Here is a 19,625-nt window from a genome sequence, read left to right on the forward strand (position 1 = left end):
CTTCGGTGGGTGCTGTGCTTACTACAGTCCGTTCGGTGGGGTCCTGAGAATGGCCTGACTTCTCTAAAGGTGAAAAAGGGCTGTCACTGGAATTTATGTGGGTTGCTTTAAGTCTCATGGTAGCGGATCGGTTTGCTGAAAGAATCTACTGCCGTTTGATTTAGTTTCCTGCCCAGAGCGGCTATCTCTGGTCTGGAATAAAATGGAAATGCAGTTTTTCAGTTTTCGTTAGTCTTTGTTTCAGTAGTCTGTTCTGTCCATGAAGGAATTTTCAACGGATCTCCTGCTTTTGTTTTTCTTTAATTTTCTATTTCCTTTTTCCCTTAAGGATATTAAACTTTTTAATAGAATTGATTGGACTACTTGAACCATCAGGATATTGGGAGGAACGTCAGATTTTTTACTTTTTAAGAAACTCTAAATGTATGAGAAATTTACAGGATGGAGAACGAAAAGGTATCTTTTTAACTTCAATATTCATCCTTGCAGTTTTAAATGCAATATCATCCTGATTTAACTCCTAATTTTAAAATATCCAGTATCTTATTAATGCTGCATCCCTTTCTAGTTAGCTTCTGTAGAAACCCAGAAGGCAGGGAAATTTAATTTTTGAAGAGGGAGAGAGTTGCCAGAGATAAAGTAATCTTTCTAATTTTTAATGAAAGATTTGGTGGAAGTCTCAAAGAAATCAGAAAGTTACTTTTAACAATAATAAAATTTGTTAGTTTCATTATGGTATTCCTGAGAATTCTTGAACAAAAGGAATTCAGAAAGAGCATTTGACATGATTGGAGATTGGATTTCTTTTTAAGATAATTTTCTACCAAATCACCAGCTTCTTTAACCATGAGGGTTGCAAACATTGAGAGAAAAACATTTTTGTAAAATTGCAAAAAAAAATTGTCAGGCGAGGTGTGTCTTGACTGCTGGTCAACTACTGCTAGGTTAACACACAAAAAAAGAAGGAAATATGCAAGTTTCCTAAAAGCTTTACACATTTGTCAAATAAGAGAATTGCTGTCTGTTACTTTGATAGCTTGAGGTGAAAGACAGCAGCCTTTAGAAAAACCCCATGCTTGGGTCAGCACCTCTCGGGTGCACATGCTTAGGAGGGTTTCCCATTGGATGACTCACACTGACTTCCAAGGAAGTGTATCTTGGATTGAGGGCTGAAGTCCTGTGCAGAATAGGACTAGAATTTGGTGAAAATACAAATGGAAAAGTACTCAATAAATCTTGAGGAGTCACAGGCATACAAAATAGTCCCATCCATCTTTGTTTCTAAAGTCATTGAGCAATTAGTGTATCTCTGTATTCTTTCACTTGATTGTCATTCCAAGCATTTTCTTTAAAATAGACCGGAAGGATGTGTGAAGTCCCCAGTGGCCAAAAGAAGAAACATGGTCTCCATTAGTCTTATTTAGTAACTACTGTCAATTTACCCTCTTATGTCTCAGTGGCAGTTCTGCCTGCTGCACCACACCCGGCCTTCCCGCCCTGCCAGGAAGTAGCTTTGTGACTTTGAGTAACTAATTTTACTTCTCCATCTGTAATGTCAAGGGGTACAGAATCAAGGAGCAGCCTTTTCTAGTCAGAAATTCTACTCTTTGGCACTCTGGATTTTGCTTCCTAGTGGAATTTGCCAATAAATTTGACCACCTTCTAGCCCTCACCCTTGCCTCCAGGGCTGTCTGACTCTTATACATCAATGGTGTTTTATTGAGCACCTACTGCATGCAAGCCATTGTGCTAGATGGATACACGGATGGATGGGACAGGGCTTCTGCTATGGAAGCCTTTACTCACTATAGTTTCATGAGTGAAAGTAACCCCTAAAAGTTTGGGATCATTTAAAGTTATCGCTTCTGTTAGGGGAAACTGAGTGAAAGGTATATGGAAACTCTATGCTATCTTTGCAATTTTTCTCTAAAGCTAAAATTATTTCAACATAAAAAGTTAAATTTTAAGTTTTGAATTTTTTTAATCCGTGAAACAGAAGATGAAAAAATTAGGTCCATGCTTTGTTGTGTAATTAAAAATTGGAAAATTTAACTTTTAGAGTGGACAGGTATCAATATAGTGACTAAAATAATCAACTCTACAACCTCATGAGGCATTCTTTTCCTTAGCAATATTCGATTTATTGTATAATTTCTAGAGTCAAAGACTATCTGATTAATCCTGTTTTACAGTGAATTTAATTATTGTTTTAAACCAGGAAAATCTCTTTTCTGAGCCGCATAAAAGGGGACAGATGAAAACACCTCTGAAAGAATCCACTGCAGCAAATATAGTGTTGACAGAGATCCAGCCTGACTTTGGCCCTTTAACCACACCCACCAAGCCCAAGGAAACCTCCCAGGGAGAACCCTGGACACCAACAGCCAACCTGAAAATGCTTATCAGTGCTGTGAGCCCCGAGATCCGCAACAGAGATCAGAAAAGGGGGCTGTTTGACAACAGAAATGGATTACCAGAGCCCAAAGACTGTTTACACGTAGGTTTGCAGAGGACTGGAGGGATCTGGGGGGAGAAGAAGAGTAGCTGAATGCCAGCAACATAAAGCATTGCCAGTCACAGACTATTAGCCTCCTTCAAAGCCCCAGAAAGGCTTGGACCCTGTCCAATATAGCATGGAATTCTGAACCTTTGGCTTACTTTCAGTTCAAGCTTCCCTTTGAGATCTGCCAAGCAGTTTACACTGGCTCCCCACCTTTTTATCCCCCCAATTTTGCAGCTGTTGAAGTGAAGCACTCACACCAGTGTTAGTCATAGAGTGCAGAGGCCCCTAATAAATCTGTCAAACTTTATTTCAGAATGAGACATTGTTTACCTCTTCTTTTGTAGGAACACTTATCAGGAGACGAATATGAGAAATCCCAACCAAGTCGAAAAGAGAAAAGTTTAGGATTGTTGTGTCATAAATTCTTAGCACGATATCCTAACTATCCCAACCCTGCCGTGAATAATGACATCTGTCTTGACGAAGTGGCTGAGGAACTCAGTAAGTATGCAAACAGCTTACTACAATGGTTAATAGTTAAATGACGTGGACTCACTCCTTCAGACCCACACTCATCCAGCCATCTGTAATGACACAAAGAAGGCCACAAGGAACTATAAATCTCTAAAGCACTATTAATTTAAGAAGAAAGGCATATAGTTTCCAATTTCAGTGAGTTAAAACAAGCAAAAAAATCACAATGGAGATTGCTTCTGAGGGCATTTCAAAAGCTCTGCAGCTTTAAAGGAAGGCATCATTGTTTTACGACTTGTTTCATAACAGCTACAACTTGGACCTTCTCTCCTGGCTCTGGCTGAAGAGCCAGTCTGTGGATTGGTATCTGCGTAGTTTATGACGGATCATCAGCTTCTGTGTGGGAGCAAGGCCTTAGGGCTCCCTGCCACTCAGCACTATTCTGAGGACCAGTACATTTTCTGAGTGTTTGGCAAGATTACTGTGTCCCCCTGCCTCTTTTAATTCCTCTCTTTATAGATTCAAATCTCCTTATAAATAAAAAGAGGCCTATGACAAATTTGGCTTACCTTTGCAGTCATGAAAGTATCTAAAACTGTGAAGAGATATACAAGATATTTTAGTTTGTATCTATTATGCCATAAAGTTTTGCCCTTCTAATACATTTATAAATGTCAACTTTACTTAATTTTAACAATATACAATTGAGATTCATCTATCCGCATACACTTCATTGTAGCTATGTAGGATGTACTTTGTAATTCAGCAGGTATTTTGATCACCTACTATGTGCCAGGCAACATTGTAGCAGTTCATGATAACATCAATTAACAAAAAGGAAAAATGCCTGTGCTGTGGAATCTACATTCTAGTGGGGACATTAGGTAATATGTAAATGGCATAGTAAGTAATTATAACATATGTTAAAAGGTAATACATGCTATGGAAAAAAAGAAAATGTAGCCCTGGCTGGTGTGGACTGAGCACTGGCCTGCGAACCAAAAGGTCACTGGTTTGATTTCCAGTCAGGGCACATGCCTGGGTTGCGGGCCAGGTCCCCAGTGAGGGGTGTGCAAGAGGCAACCACACATTGATATATCTCTCCCTCCCATCCTCTCTCTTTAAGAAAAAATAAATAAAATCTTTTAAAAAAGAAAATGTAGACCAGAGTAAAGGAAGATCGGTCAAGAGCTCTAGGGATGTGCTTTGTAATTTTTTAATTTTTTTCTTTTTTATTGTTGCTCAAGTACAGTTGTCTCCATTTCCCCCGCACATAACCCCGCCCTACTCCCCCACCTCCTACCCTAAACCCTACCCTTTGGCTTTGTCCATGGGTCCTTTGTACATGGTCCTTGATGACCCTTTCTTCTTTCCCCGCTATCTCCCTTCCCCCTCCCCTCTGGTTACTGTCGGTTTGTTCCTTCTTTTAATTGAGTGGTCAGGTCAGGCCTCAGTTTGAGAAGGTGACATCTGAGCAAGGACTTGAAAGAACTGAGGTGGAGAGCCATGAGGACAGCTGGGAGAGAGATTCCAAGCAGAAGGAATAACCCGGCACAAAGGCCTTTGGGCAAAGGCATGTCTGGCAGTTTCCAGGAACAGCAAGAAACCTCAGCACCTTGTACCTATCATATGACAGCCATGTGTGTGTGTGTTGGGGAGTAACATAATAAACAAGTTGTAAAGCATGAGATGGAGAGTATGAAAGACTTCGTTTTGCCACTTACCTGGCTCCGTGCCCTGGGGTGAGCCAGTTAGCCAGTCCGAGCCTCTATGTGCCATCAGAAGTGTTCAGGAAATACCCACCTCACAAGTTTAGGCTAGAAATTTTTTAAAGCCGTATGGCCCATAGTAGATCCTCAATAAATGGCACCTCTAATTCATCTTAATTAATTTGTACCCTTTGAGAACAGGAACGTATCTTTCTCATCCTCACCTTTGTTGAGTGTGAGTAAAGTTGTGTCATCCAGCACCTACTGACAAATAAGCCATGGAAGAAAAAGTTATTCAATTCTATACACATTACAAACTCTGATCCTAGTAACATACAGTTGTTCATTCTTTGTAGATGTTGAGCGTCGACGCATTTACGATATCGTGAATGTCCTAGAGAGTTTACACATGGTGAGCCGCCTTGCCAAAAACAGGTATACTTGGCATGGACGACATAATCTCAACAAAACCCTTGGGACTTTGAAAAGCGTCGGGGAGGAAAACAAATATGCTGAGCAGATTATGATGATCAAGAAGAGAGAATATGAACAAGAGTTTGACTTCAGTAAGAGTTACAGTATAGAGGATCACATCATCAAAGCGAATGCTGACCAAAATGGCCACCCAGACATGTGTTTTGTCGAACTCCCTGGAGTAGAATTTCGGGCAGGTGAGAGATGGTATTGGAAACTGAGGTCTAAGGAAAAGGTTCCTTAGGGAACACTGCTTTAAAGCTACTGCTGCCTTTAACGTTCAAATGCTGCAGCTGTCAACTGTATGATCAGGTGGTAATATTTTTAGCCTTGTTACTTTAGAAGTCACTTGTCCCTTGATGAATTTTAATTCATTAATCCTCATCCTTCTCCAAAGCTTCTGTAAACAGCCGCAAAGACAAGTCTTTAAGAGTGATGAGCCAGAAATTTGTGATGCTGTTTTTGGTGTCAACGCCTCAGATAGTAAGCCTCGAAATCGCTGCCAAGATATTAATTGGGGAGGACCATGTGGAAGATTTGGATAAAAGCAAATTTAAAAGTAAGTGTCATGACTTACGGACTTTTGGACCTATTCTTAAACGGTAAAATCTCAGTTATAAACTGATTTCCAAATGCATTCACTATATGAACAAGTCTTCTCTAATCATGCTTTTGTGTCTTCACTTCTCCCCAGCAGCCATGATCGTACTGCTTTAACTAATGGGTAGGGGTCAAACACATGTATGTAACTTCTCTTACTTGTCTGACACTTTGACCTATAAACAGTTTCTTAAAAGTTACCTCATTCAATGCTGTAACATTGTGTTTATTTTACTAATATATAAGCTGCAGTTGCCTGAAGTCTAAATGAGCAGGACATTGTAAAGTAGGACTGGAACCCTGGTTTCTTCGCTTTCTACTCTCTCTCATATGTGAGAGTACAAATAACTCTTCTAAAATTGTCACCAGAAGTCACCTGCAGCACAGTTGTTTTCTCAGTTTGAAAGAATGGTTTTAGCCAGAATATTTGCTCAAATGGGATCACAGATTGGATTCCTGATGCAGAAGTCTACCCTCGCCCCTAAAAGAGACTTTACAGGAACCTCCACAGAGAGATGTAGGTAGAGAGAAGGTATAGGAAAAAGTGTTCAGTAGGAGGGGAGGGGTCTGCTGCACACCCTCGCTCCTGGAGGCGTTAGCAAAGCTCCAAGTAGGGAATGAGGCTAGCCTGAACATGCGACACTTTGGGGACCCAGCTGTGTGGTGAGGAAGAGCCACTTCAGGCAACAGCAGAGGCTGTGGGAACACCTGGGAGCTGCCACACAGACCCCTTCCCATCCCCCAAGAGCTGTTCTAGTCCTACGAAAATACATTCAGACATCCCCAGGTTGACAGTGTCTTTATCAAGACAGAAATAAGTAGGGAGAAAAACAATAATGCCGGCAATTGGCTTGGGAGAGCTACAATTTCAGAAAACACGTCCTGATACTACTGATGGGCGGCCTGCTTTCTGAGTCACCAGACAGTTTTCGGCTCCCCGTGTCCCTGGTTAGTCACAGCTTGGAATCCATTCCAGGAACTGCAGCTGTGTGATTTGCTAAATCCCTGGGGAATTCAGAACCTTCTGGCATGGCTATGAAGAAGGGGCTCATTTTATAATTTTGTACTATCAAGCTGGAAGTAAAAGCAGACTTTCTAACAAAATTTTTTAAGGTATCTAAGATCTGTAGAATTAATAAATCTCTGCTTTGCATATTACATAAGGACAGCATTAACAATTTACAAATGTTGATGGTCTGTGGAACTGTCCATGCTTATGATAGTAAATCAATCTTACTGTTATAAAATATCACAAGCAGGAAAGCAATACATTGATCATTGATTCTTTATTTCTTTTGTTAATAAAGCTCTTCTGAATCCTCATGAGAACACGCCTAGCAATAGTGACTTTTGTCAAGAAATCTGTAACATAGCTCCTGATAGGGTTATCTCATTAAGTCATTTTTCCTTTTCCAACATGTGCTTTTGTCATTTCACAATTTAGTAGCAGCAGTAACTGAGTCTTTCTAATATTTAAAACTATTTTTTTTGTTTTAATTATAGCAGTATCACTAGTATAACTCTAAAAGAGTCACATTTTTTCGGTCTGACATTGATGGTTAGGATGGCTCTTTGAATATATGAAGTCCTTATGAAGCAGAGTCCTTTGATCTTTCATTATTCCATTAACCAGTATGTAAACTTTTTCTTCCCCCAGCAAAAATTAGGAGGTTGTATGATATAGCTAATGTTCTGAGTAGCCTGGATCTTATCAAGAAAGTTCATGTTACCGAAGAAAGAGGTCGAAAACCAGCTTTTAAATGGACAGGCCCAGAAATCAGTCCTAATCCCAGTGGTATGTATTTGTTTTCTTAAATTCTTTGCTTCATTGTTTTGAATTAATACATATTTAGAGACATTCTCCTTTCCCTTTCCTAACCACACTCCCACATGGAGGAACTATATATATATACATATATGTGTATATATATATATATAATACACGCGTGTGTGTGTGTGTGTGTGTGTGTGTGTGTATGTGATCGAAATACATACAAGTGATTGAAAAGACAAAGATGAGTGCCAACAAGGAAGGTCTGGCTACCGGCTCCATCAGCAACCCAAGGCCCATAACCACCTCCCATAAGGTGTCCAGGAGGTAGAATCTGTATGGGAAAGGATTTGCAAAAGTTGAAAGCATCACAAAACATAAGATACTAATGCTGTCATTATTATGCTTCTCAGTGACCATAACATAGCCTATGTACATTGAGAATATGAAATGAATTCATTCCAGTATCAATATTCTAGTCTCCCTCTCAACTCCGGGATTCTGGCATTTTGCATTCCACCAAAGCTCCCACACAGAAGTGCTGGAAAGTGGCGAGAACATGGGCCATGAAGGCAGATGGAGACTTAGCTTCCAGTCTCAGCTCTGCCACTTACTAGCTGTGTGGACTTGGGCACGTTACTTATCCAAGGTCGGGTTTCCTCACCTGGAAAACAGGAAGAACCATGGGGCCTCTATGAGGATATTGTGATTTGGGATGTAATCTCAGAGAGGTCCTTTGGCACAGGGATTTGGAGCGCAGGCGCTGCGGCCACACTGATGGAATTTGTATCCCAGGCCCACTTTCTACCAGCCGAGAGCCTGTGATTCAGTTGGTTAATGTCTCTGAAATGGGGGTGCATTTCCTGAGAAGTACCTCTCTAGTAGAGGTGGTGGGAGTATCTCAGTGTGTTGAGGCTGCTGTCACAGAATACCATAGACCGAGTGGCTTATAAACAACAGAAATTTGTTTCTCACAGTTTTGGAGGCTAGGAAGTCCAAGATCTGTATATGCAGTGTCTGGTTGCGCCTGCGTTCTAGACAGCCTTCTTTTTGTTGTACCCTCACTTGGAAGAAGGGGAGCTCTGTGGGGTCTAATCTGTTGGCTTAATCATGAAGGCTTTGCGCTCATGACCTTAGCACCTCCCAAAGGTGCTAATATTATATTGGGCATTAGGTTTCAACATGTGAATTTTGGGGAGGACACAAATATTCAGTCCATAGCAGTGAGGGTCACCATATTTCATCAGATTAAGACTCCACTGATTACAAGACGCACAATTTAATATATATCAATAAGAAAAAAAAAGCACTGACAATAACACGATAGCACGCCACTAGTTACAAGTTACGGTGGGTTTTAGAAATGCTAAATGTGAAATTTTGTCTCAGGATTCATTTAATGGGGTAAACAAGGTTTTGTATATATAGAAGTCCTTAAAACAGTGTCTGGCATATAACTGGCACTCTGCAACTGTTGCCACATCGCTCCTAAAATCAGTCAGAACTATGCTGGGACCTTACATCCCACAGGGAAGACGAGTCACCCGTGTTCTAATGGCCTGCGCTTTTCTCCTTCAGGTCTCAGCCCCGTCATTCCCTTCTCCCCCTCAGACCTCGAAGTAAGGCAGCCCTCAAAGGAGAACTGTGCCAAAAACCTCTTTTCGACACATGGGAAGCCGAACTTTACTCGACACCCATCTCTTATCAAACTGGTAAAAAGCATAGAAAGTGATCGGAGAAAGATAAATTCGGCTCCCAGTAGCCCTGTCAAGACCAACAAAGGTGTGTTTTCAGTCACATTAGGGCTCTGCTCGGAAGAATTCCTTTTTTTCTGATTTTTTTCAGCTTACTTGCTTCCAATGGGACTTGTTAGAGAATTGCTTCCATATCCATATGCCTAACGCCACTTGAAGCCTAACTTATGTATGAATTAAAGGATAAAAAGTAGTTTGTGGGGGTTTCTGTTTAATTGCTATGCGATTTTGGGAAGGTGCATGTTTTCTGTTCCTTGGCCTTCAGTGATGCGTCATCTGCGCGAGCATTTCTTCTTTGGCTTTGACCAATGCCTCCCCCCTTTTCTTTCTATTTTCCCAGCTGAGAGTTCTCAGAGTTCTGCGCCCTTCCCAAGTAAAATGGCTCAGCTCGCAGCTATATGCAAAATGCAGTTAGAAGAGCAGTCAAGGTAGGTTGGCAATGCTCTTTAGTAACAGGATGAATTACTGTTAGTTGCATCATTAGGATTACTTATTTTATGTAAGAACAGGCACTAACCTTGGAAACTGGTGAGATAATCTTTTCTTTAACTCCTGTGCAATTATTGCAGAGACTATCTGCTCGTTTCATAATAGTGAGGCTTCAATCTGGGATGGTATAAAGTGGTAGAATGTTTTAGAGAAAATGTATTTATTTCAGAACATTTTAGAAAATGTCTTGTTTTAAATCTTGTCTTTCAGTGAACCCAGAAAGAAAGCAAAATTACAGCTGGCAAGATCTGGGCACTGCAAACCAATGGCCCCCCTGGACTCCCCAGTGAATGCTGAGCTGGAGCTGACGGCACCGGCCCTTCTCCAGCCCCTGGGGGTGGTCCCTCTGATCCCCAACCCACTGTCATCAGCAGTGCCCATGATCCTACCTCAAGCTCCTTCGGGCCCATCCTATGCCATCTACTTGCAGCCTGCCCAAGCCCAAACTATGACGCCGCCCCAAGGCCTGAGCCCAACAGTCTGCCCCACCCCCTATTCTAAAGCTACAAGATCAGAAGACTACCCAGATGCCACTACCGAGAAAGCAGCCAACGATGCAGAAAAGCCCAGTACCTCCACCAGGCCTGGAAACCTGTTGCCAGTGCCGGAGAGACAAGGAACCCAGAACCGAGACAGAGAACCTGCTGCAGAAAGAGGCTCAAAGAGGGCAAGCATAGTCGAGGACAGTGGTTCCAAAAAGAAATTGAAAGAGGACCTAAAAGGACATGAAAATGTTCCCACAGTAAGTACACCTTTGTACTATATAAGCTTTAGAACTCCCCAACTGATTAGAGGGGGATCTTTTGGCTTGTGAAATTAACCAGTGCAAAGAGAAGGCCTTCGAAAGACAAGGAACTGTTTTTTTAGCATCCATAATCCAAACAAGGCCCCCCGGACAGCTAATCCCGGCGGGCCAGCTGGGATGACAGCAGGGACATTTTTAACCTTTGGAGGAAGGGATTATTTGCTCTCCTTTTAAATCACCACGGGTGGTTGTCCTTAAGTCCATTTCTCTACCACACACTGGAATGCAAACACCTGTCATGAAAGTCTTAAATAATTTACAAGCAGATGTAACCTCAAGTGAATGGATGGATACATAAGGTTCCGGTGACTTGGGCTTTCTGAGTCATTACCTAAGGTTTGTTTGATGTCACATAACTGGCATCTGTTGCCTAGAAGATAAATTCTACCCCCTCTTTTTACTTTCTAATATTTAAACCAAAATTTCTATTTTGAGTAAATAGAAAAATCTTATCTGGCAAATTGTAGGTATATTTGACACAACACACTGGTTTCTAGGGAGTGTGATATTCCAGATAATTTTTTTCCTAGATGGAATTTATCAAGAAGGAATTAACATTTATTGGATGCCTACCCACACATCAGATGTCAGAAGGATTAAGCACTTTTACATATATTATCTCATTTTCCTCTCTTAGGACAATTATATATGAAAGACATGATCACTGAATGAATACCACTCAATGTGGAAGCAGAAGTTAATCTCTTTTTTCATCCCTGCTGTTAACTGAAGTTATTTTGTTTATCTATATCTTGTTTTCCCACATCTCTGAAGAATTTGTTCCACCAGTTTTTCCTGATCATCTATGGGGTTTAAAGCACTGTGCCCTGGACCAAATCACACCCAGCACCTGCCTTTGGTGATGGTTGCTTTTGAGTACTTGCCCCAGGGCCATATTACAGTTTTTGTGAAGCTAGGTGAACTTCTTACATGGTGATATACAGAGGGGTTGGAAATCTTTTTAAGGCACCATATACGATGAAGGGTATTGTCTGTAGCTGTTGTTATTAAGGAGGCTTTAGAGTTTGTCAAGTCTTCCCTTAGGATGACCTCATGGTAACCATTCAAAATATCTATCTTAGTATATTATCATTTTGCATTTAATATCCATGCTAGGTGGGGAAATATAAGGCTTTAGACTGATTGGATTTTCTGGAAGGTCCATAATCTCTTCGCGCCAGTGGGGTAATTTAATAACGTCTCCTGCTGCTCACTTAGATATCCAGGATTAGAGTTTTCAGTGGATAGATTTTCCACGCCCCCTCCTTCTTTTTTCATCTGTGTGACTTCAGTTCAACCATTTCTTTTTAGCATGAAATGAGCAGAACAAAGAAAGTGTGTTAATTTTTATGTTAATTCATTCAGTGAACATTTACTGAGAAGCTACAGGTAGTAGGGCGGAGAGAAGACAGTGTACAAACAAAACACATCAGTTAGTGAATAATAAGAACTATAGAGAAAATCAAATAGGATGTGGAAAAGGATGGAAGGGGGCTAATGTAGCCTAGAGGAGATAACATGCAGGTTGAGACATGCCAAATTCATCCATCCTGTTAATATAACAGTTCTCAATTAAAAAAAAGAAAAGAAATTGTCATTATAGGTTAAAAGATATTGTGATGAATGTATTTTGTAGAAAACTGAAAAATAATTATTATTAGAGTACTACAGGTTTTGCTGAAGAATTGAATTAAACCATCAACCAGAGTAACTTGTATGGCAAAGAAGTAGGATTAACAATAAGAAAGAGGATTTGTAACACCCCTAAATTCACTCCTTAAAAATTTCTATTCCTGCACCTTTCAAGGAACCCTCCAGTAAAGATTATGAACAGTGCTAAGCATCTAAGAAACAAAATTTAAAGTTTGTGGTACACTTTCAGCATTGTGGATTCTGAATTTACTGGTTCCCAGGGAAAAGACAGGACATATTAACAGCTAGATCAAAGTGTAGACTGTTGTTTTAACAATGTCATGTAGACTGTTGTTTTAACAATGTCCAGAAGAAAGATCTGGAGGAAGATAAAAGGAGGGCCCCTTGTTTACAAGAGCTGCATTTAGCTCTTGCCAGTCCTGCTCATGGTGAGGCTGATGCAGACTTTTCTGGCAGTTCAGCCACCCATCACTTTCTCTTTTTGGTAAAATACATGGATCTAGCAGGCAAAGAGAGGATACACACACAACCCAGCATTCTGGTCGTTTCCATTTGATCTATAACTTTATTGCCTAAAGCTTTTGTTCTATGATAGTTGGGTCCACTAATATAAATTATTCAGTTCTCTTTTTTAATCTGTAGTTTTTGAATTCTGGTGCTATGCCCTTTAATGTGTATAAATGTGTTTGCTTGGTATCATTAGAACCTGAAGTATTAGAAACAAATCTGTGGTTGTATAACTCCTTTGTTCTAAGTCAGGGGCCTGTAAACATCTTTCTGTAGAGGACCAGAGAGTAAATACTTTTGGCTTTGTGGACCATATGTTCTCCGTTGTACCTATTCAACTCTGCCATTGTGAAAAACAAATAGAAAGCAGCTATAGACAATACATAAATAAATGGGCATGGCTGTGTTCCAGTGCAGTTATATTTACAAAAACAGACAGAAGCCTGCATATTGGCCCGTGGTTTGGCAACCCCCTTCTCTAAATCAACATTTCCTAAAATGTGTTCCTTGAATTCCAATACTATCAAAAATGTAGTTGCCGGGTATCCTGCGAAGTGCTACATGCTGGATATTCCCCCTTGGACATTTACAGTGCATGCCATTATTAAAGACCTTAGAAATTCTCTAATTTAAATACCATTTTCCTTTGTGGAATTCAGCATTTCCCAAACATGTTTGAGCAGGATTCAAGCAGTGCCTGCTTGCACCCCATGGAACTAGTGTCCCTCAGAATGCTCTTTGGGAACCACCCTTCTATGTGATTCAAGAACAATCGATAGTAACATTGCAGTGCCATTGTGGTGTCCAGCGGCATTAACCTGGTTCTGACAGTGAGCACCACGTCCTACCACGCAGTCTGACAGGAGGTCAGTGTGAAGTGGGTGTGCTGGGCGACTCCTACTCTGAGCAGGCTCCATGGCGGTCTTAGGACATTTCCTAAGACCACAGAGGGCACTGAAGAAACACATGGTTTGTGCTACTCAGGACAAGTGTTGGAATGGGAGGGAAGGGGCCTGCCCGCAGCGGGTATAGTTTGGAGGCATTAGTCTAATGAGACAACCACCAAGGTGCATTAGTCCCGAAGAGGCACATGCCATTTTTCTTCTGGTATTTGTGTGTAAAATAAACCCTTCCTCCTTGTTTTCTAGACCTTGTTCCCATCAGGATACCTAATCCCTCTCACCCAGTGCTCATCCCTGGGGGCAGAGTCCATTTTGCATAGTAAAGAAAACTCAGGTACACTTTCCCCAAACCACAGGATCTACAGCTCCCCAATCGCAGGTGAGTGTATGTAAGACGCCATTCAAACGTGGGTCAGTCTCAAGTTCACTTAAGCCTGGTAAGCTTCTCAGACAAATGCCTGTGTTTTTTAAGATATTTCCCTCCCTTTTATTTCCAGGTGTTATTCCAGTGACATCATCTGAACTCACTGCTGTTAATTTTCCCTCTTTTCATGTAACGCCTCTGAAGCTAATGGTCTCACCAACTTCTGTGGCGGCCGTACCTGTGGGGAACAGCTCGGCTATCTCTTCGAGCCACCCTGTCCCCGTCCAGAACCCAAGCTCAGCCATTGTAAACTTCACCCTGCAGCACTTGGGACTCATCTCCCCCAGTGTGCAGGTGTCTGCCAGCCCTGGGTCCGGAACTGTCCCCATGTCTCCAAGAATAGAGGCTGTTAGTATCATACCAGAAAATGCAGGCTCTCAGCAAGGACGGGCCACCAGGTATGACTCTCCAGTCCTGGGCCAGAACCAACTGAATGGACAATCCATTGCTGTGACAGGGGCACAACAGGTGAGGGAACTTTCATTTAACTTATTTTTTTCCTTAGATTATTAAGTCTCAAATGTCATCATCATGGGAGACGATCTTGCTTTTCTTCTTTAAAGAGGGAAAGGATGGGAACATGAGGATATTGAAGGCCTATCTGCTCTCCAAACCTGGGACGAGGGTGCAAGGAATCCATATTATTGAGTTCCCAGGAGCTTTTTTCTCACCTTAACAAAGAATAGCTGAGAATGTAAAACTCATGCAAGCTTACCTAGCTGATTTCAAAGTTATGCTGGGCTCCCATATGTGACCTGTTCTTCCAGTCCAGTCTTCTAAGGCTGCTAGAGCATACCTGTCTGTGGGTTTGACTTCTTTTTCTCCATTCCTCTCTTTCCAATCAGCCTGTTCCAGTAACACCCAAAGGGTCACAATTAGTGGCCGAAAGTTTCTTCCGTACCCCAGGTGGACCAATGAAATCGATGGGCTCATCCTGCATGGATTTTGATGGTGCTAATAAAACCTCCGTAGGATCTCTCTTTGTCCCACAGCGAAAACTGGAAGTCTCAACAGAGGATGTCCATTAATTGACAAATTTGGCTTCATTTACTTTTCTAAAGAGTTGCTTAATAGAGAAGATGTACTCAGACTGGTTTGACAGACATACTCTCTGAAAATACTGTAAATATGTTGGGGATTTACTTAATTTCAAAACAAACAATTGTTTTCACACACACACACACAGATATATATTTGTGTTAAACTAAATTTATCCATCAGTCCTAAAAAATAAAAGTAAAATATTGAATCTAAGGTATATTAGCTTCTAGGGAGAAAGACTGAATAATTTCACCTGTGCCTCCACTATACCATTATGCAAAGTAACTATATTAAAGTTTACGTCTCTGAATGAATATGTGATGCATAACACAGCGTTCTCTTAAACTTTGCACAAAGAAAAGGCTGTGATGTATAATGTATTTTTAAATGGGGCTATAGCTATATTTTTTATAATTTTAATCTTTTTTTTTTTTGCAGTATGTCTTTTTGTAAAGTTTGCAACAATCCTCAATCAAGTCTATGGAAAAATTATTTATGAAATGTATTTTTGATCATAAATTGTTGAAATTAAAACTTTTTAAAAATGTATTTAACATTTTTATTTGGCCAGTGAGGGCACTGTTTGGAGAAAATGAAAATTTGTCTAACTAAACTCCAAGGCAAATTCTTGGTATGGAGAATACATCCTGGGTTCCCTTAGACATGCACCATTTACAAAATGTTCCTACATTCTGCCTCCCTTTTGATCTTCCATATGGCCCATTTTTACAGCAGTGAAAATGGCTTTGAGTCTCTGTTGCTTGCCCAAGGTCACGCAGCTAAGTTCCGTGTGCTCTCCGTCATACCCTGGGAGACTAGCCGTGAAAGGAGGAGCTGGGTTGCTCCCTACCCTGCCCTGGCACCACCAGCATCTGCCCCAGGCCTCCTGTTGCCTACAGAGGACGGGCCCCAGACACAGTCCTCTTACCACACTTTCCAAATGGCCCAGCCCCAGGAATGGGAAAGCAGCAGTAAAGTCTCTGATTCCCCCCACCCTCTGGAAACTACACTAAACCCCATGAGCTCTAAGAGAAGACACGAGCTCCAATGTGATAAGTGTGTATCTCCTTGACTCCTCTTTGTTATGGGATGAATTGTACCTTGAGAATTGACATGTGCCCTCCCTGGTCAGTGTCTTAAAGGTGATTCATCATATCTATTTCCTATATGTTTACTATATGCTAGGAACTGTGCTATTCATTCTAGAGGCATTACCTCTATGGGCTAGAACTATGAGGTCACTGAGGCTCTCAGAAATTAAAAAGTCCAGTTACATTGCTAGTATATGCATTGACTCAACCGTGCCAATTGGCCCTCTATCCACTACCCACGTGCCAAGAAATGCAAGCCTAGCAGCTCTGGTAGAACCAAGCCCATTGTTTCAGGGTAATCTGAGCATTTGTAAGGCTGTCCCTTCAAATATACATAAATATACATGTTTTGTTTGCATAACCAAGTACAGCTAAGAGAGGAGATTTTCACATTAACCTGGAGACCCCCTCTTCCTTCACACCACTAGAGAACCAATATGAGCTATTCCAAAGTACCTCTGCCTTTTACACTACTTGAAGGACATGTGAATGGTTCCTGCCTTTAGGTGCTTATTTATAATGCAAGGCATGGGCAAAAGTAGGTTTACAGTTGTAATACAAATAAATAATAATACAAGAATAAACCCCATGTGTCATGTTCTCACAATGTGAACCTACTTTTGCCTACCTGTGTATAGGTAAGATATGTACACGTGAGTAAACAAAGAATTTCTATGTAATAACAAAAATTTATCAAGTGGTAAATATGGACAAAAGATACAGTTCAGTGGAGTCCACTAGGTTCAACTGTACACAGATAAAGGGAAACATCAACTAGAAAGACAATCATGGTAGCTCAGGAGGTGAAGCTCCGTACATCTCTCCCTCCCCCAGAGCTGAGCTAGAGAGATTGGAGCTGAGGCCCCTCATCAGGTCTCCACATGAAATACCTCCCCAGGACTGAGGTTTAGCAAAGTCAGATGCACAGAAAGAGGTAATGTTAGATTTCAAGGCAGCTCTGGGGACTGTCCCATTCAGTTCTGCAGCTCTGACAGATTCGTGGATTTGCCCCTAAATCCCACCTCCTGGTATTCATGCCTCCGTGTGACCCCCCTCCCCTTAAGTATATGTGGGGCCTAAGATTTCCTTCTAACCAATGTGTGTGATTATATGTACACAATTATGTGCTTACATAAGATTGTAGGGCCTGTTTTGCTGGAGTCTCTTCCTTGCTAGCTTTGAGGAATCCAAGTGGCCGCGTTGGGGAGCCCAACACAGCAAGGAACTGTATGCAGCCTCTTGAAGCTGAGGGTGACCTGTAGCCAACAAGCAGCAAGAAACTGAAATCCTCAGTCCTACCTAGAACCACAAGGAACTGAATTCTGCCAACAGCTTGAGTGAACATGCAAGTGGTTCTTCCTCCAACTGGGCCTCAGATGAGACCACAATCCTAACTGACGCCTTTATTGCAGCCTGATGAGATCCTAAGCAGAGAACCCAGCTAAGCTGTCCCCGGACTCCTGACCCTTGGGAACTGTGAGATAATAAATTTGTGTTGTTTTACGATGCTAAGTTTGTGGTAATACTGTTACGCAGCCATGGAGAACGAATGCAACCACGTTTATAGAGTGATAACAATTATCACCAGTGGGACAACTAAACTAGTGCTCATAACTCTCTTCTTCCAGTTTGTCTTATTGTTCATTGGTTTTATAGGCATTCATAGATGCAAACATCATGGGGATGTGGTATCCCCAAAGGTTTTCATGAAAGAAACACTGCCCATTTTTAAAACTAGAGCAACTTTAAAGATGCCAGATAGCACAGTAGTGGACAAAGTTACCTGCCCAGCACGCAATTTCTGTTTTTGAACTGCCTTCTGATTTCCTCTTAAGGAATCACTGGATGGAGCCCAGTAGGCTGTAACTGGAGGTCCCACCCATATCTATAGCCAGGGTGGGCATGTCATCCAGACTAGGCCAACCTCCCTGGAATCTGATGTTTCATTTCAGCAATGACCTCACCGTTTTGGTTCTGCTGCAAATTTGTCGCTGGGGTTCCTGCTTCCCAGCTTCTGGAACGGCCTTTGTACCCGCCCATGTTCAAACCTGATTTTCAGTGCTCCACCGATTCTGTGGGCCTTTGCTATCCTTCCAATAAGTTTCCTTTGCTTAAAGTTGCCAATCATTCCTGAGCGTCTTAACCAAAGGACTCTTACAAACCAGAGGGAAATCCAGAGCCAAGGCTTCCCAATTCCCACACCAGTCAGTTCTCCGTTCCCGGGCTCTGGTAAAATCCAGCCAGAGTAAGCAGAAAGCCTTGAGAAATGCTTATCCCATCAGAAAATGCGAGCAAGTCACCTACGTTCAAATGAACATAAAGTGTCATTTAAAATACCTGAAAGGGAAGTAGTTCAAAGAGAGAGAGAGAGAGAGAGAGACAAGGAATCCAGGAAACTAGAGCAATAGAATTTGATGCAAAAAAAAAAAAAAATTAAGCCCAGCTTTAAAACAAGTTTCCTCAGCCTTGTCCTTTTCAAGTGATTAGTGTTACTGCAGATAAAAGATGAAGAGATTTCCAAAACTTAAGCAGATAAGCTGTCTGAGCAATCCTATTAATACTATAGAAGACTACCCTGCGTTGACTATAGATTCTCCACAGTATTTATCACCACCTGGTAGCTTTCAAATCTTGAGGTCCTAAAATAAGAGATAAGCTGGAAGGAAAAGTGCCATTATTGTATGTTAAAAAAAGTGTCAACTTTTTACTTAACTTTTAAAAAAAGTGGTTTTACATCTCAATTTCCTATTTGAGTGCATTCAGGTCAATCACTTGCACAAACAGATAAGTAATTAAGGGCAGACTTAACCCTTGATTCTTATCAAGGGTTAAGAATGTCATGATTCTTAACATTTTGTAGAAAAATATAGGTAGGGAATATATTATCAGTGTCTTCCAACAGTCAGGTAATTAACTGCCTTTTTGAAAGGCTACCAGAGAATCTTCTATATTCCATGAGTTATGCTCAGAGTCTGATTTGTCCTGTATATACTGAATTCTATTTTTAAAATATTTATTCAATTATTACCATGTGCTCATCACTGTGCAATGCAAAACAATGCCTATTATCCTATTTTGGATAATAAAAGATCCTCTGCGTTTGAATCTTCTGGAAGTTTATCCTGAATGAAAACATTTTTATTTTAGTTACTATTGATTAGAATCTTTCTAAAGTGATAAAATAGCTCCCCATATTCTTAAACAAAGAGTACTTTGAATATAATTTAACTTTTTATTCATGCTGAAGAAACTCATGAGCACTATTTTGTTAAATTCAAATTCAACAGACAACTTAGGCCATCTATGATAGAGTAATGCCCTTGGCAGCTATTAAATATGTAGGTCTTATCCTCCTAAAATGAATCACTCCAGAAACTATACTTTTCAAGTTCTCATGGTTCTCTGTCTCCAACTTTTGACATCAGCTT

The 19,625-nt window shown here is 41.0% G+C and overlaps 1 protein-coding gene across 1 annotated transcript; it reads left to right on the forward strand.

The window, feature by feature from the left end:
• The first annotated feature begins 441 nt into the window (after positions 1–441).
• Positions 442–15,093, forward strand: E2F8 (E2F transcription factor 8). The gene is made up of 12 exons (XM_054586254.1): positions 442–456; positions 2,219–2,497; positions 2,848–3,004; positions 5,043–5,357; positions 5,558–5,719; positions 7,418–7,555; positions 9,110–9,313; positions 9,626–9,713; positions 9,985–10,516; positions 13,888–14,020; positions 14,139–14,533; positions 14,911–15,093. The coding sequence occupies exons 1-12, from the start codon at positions 442–444 to the stop codon at positions 15,091–15,093; spliced, it is 2,601 nt and encodes an 866-aa protein (XP_054442229.1).
• Positions 15,094–19,625: the final 4,532 nt, after the last annotated feature.

The sequence above is a fragment of the Pteronotus mesoamericanus genome, unplaced genomic scaffold (assembly GCF_021234165.1).
Source record: "Pteronotus mesoamericanus isolate MK-2021 breed Mesoamerican mustached bat unplaced genomic scaffold, CSHL_Meso_final contig_90, whole genome shotgun sequence".
Lineage (NCBI taxonomy): Eukaryota > Metazoa > Chordata > Mammalia > Chiroptera > Mormoopidae > Pteronotus > Pteronotus mesoamericanus.

Excerpts from the sequence above, each read along its gene's own strand:
- E2F8 (XM_054586254.1), top strand. Across the intron at positions 5,358-5,557 it reads TGGAGTAGAATTTCGGGCAG|CTTCTGTAAACAGCCGCAAA; the intron begins GTGAGAGATGGT and ends CCTTCTCCAAAG. Across the intron at positions 7,556-9,109 it reads AATCAGTCCTAATCCCAGTG|GTCTCAGCCCCGTCATTCCC; the intron begins GTATGTATTTGT and ends TTTCTCCTTCAG.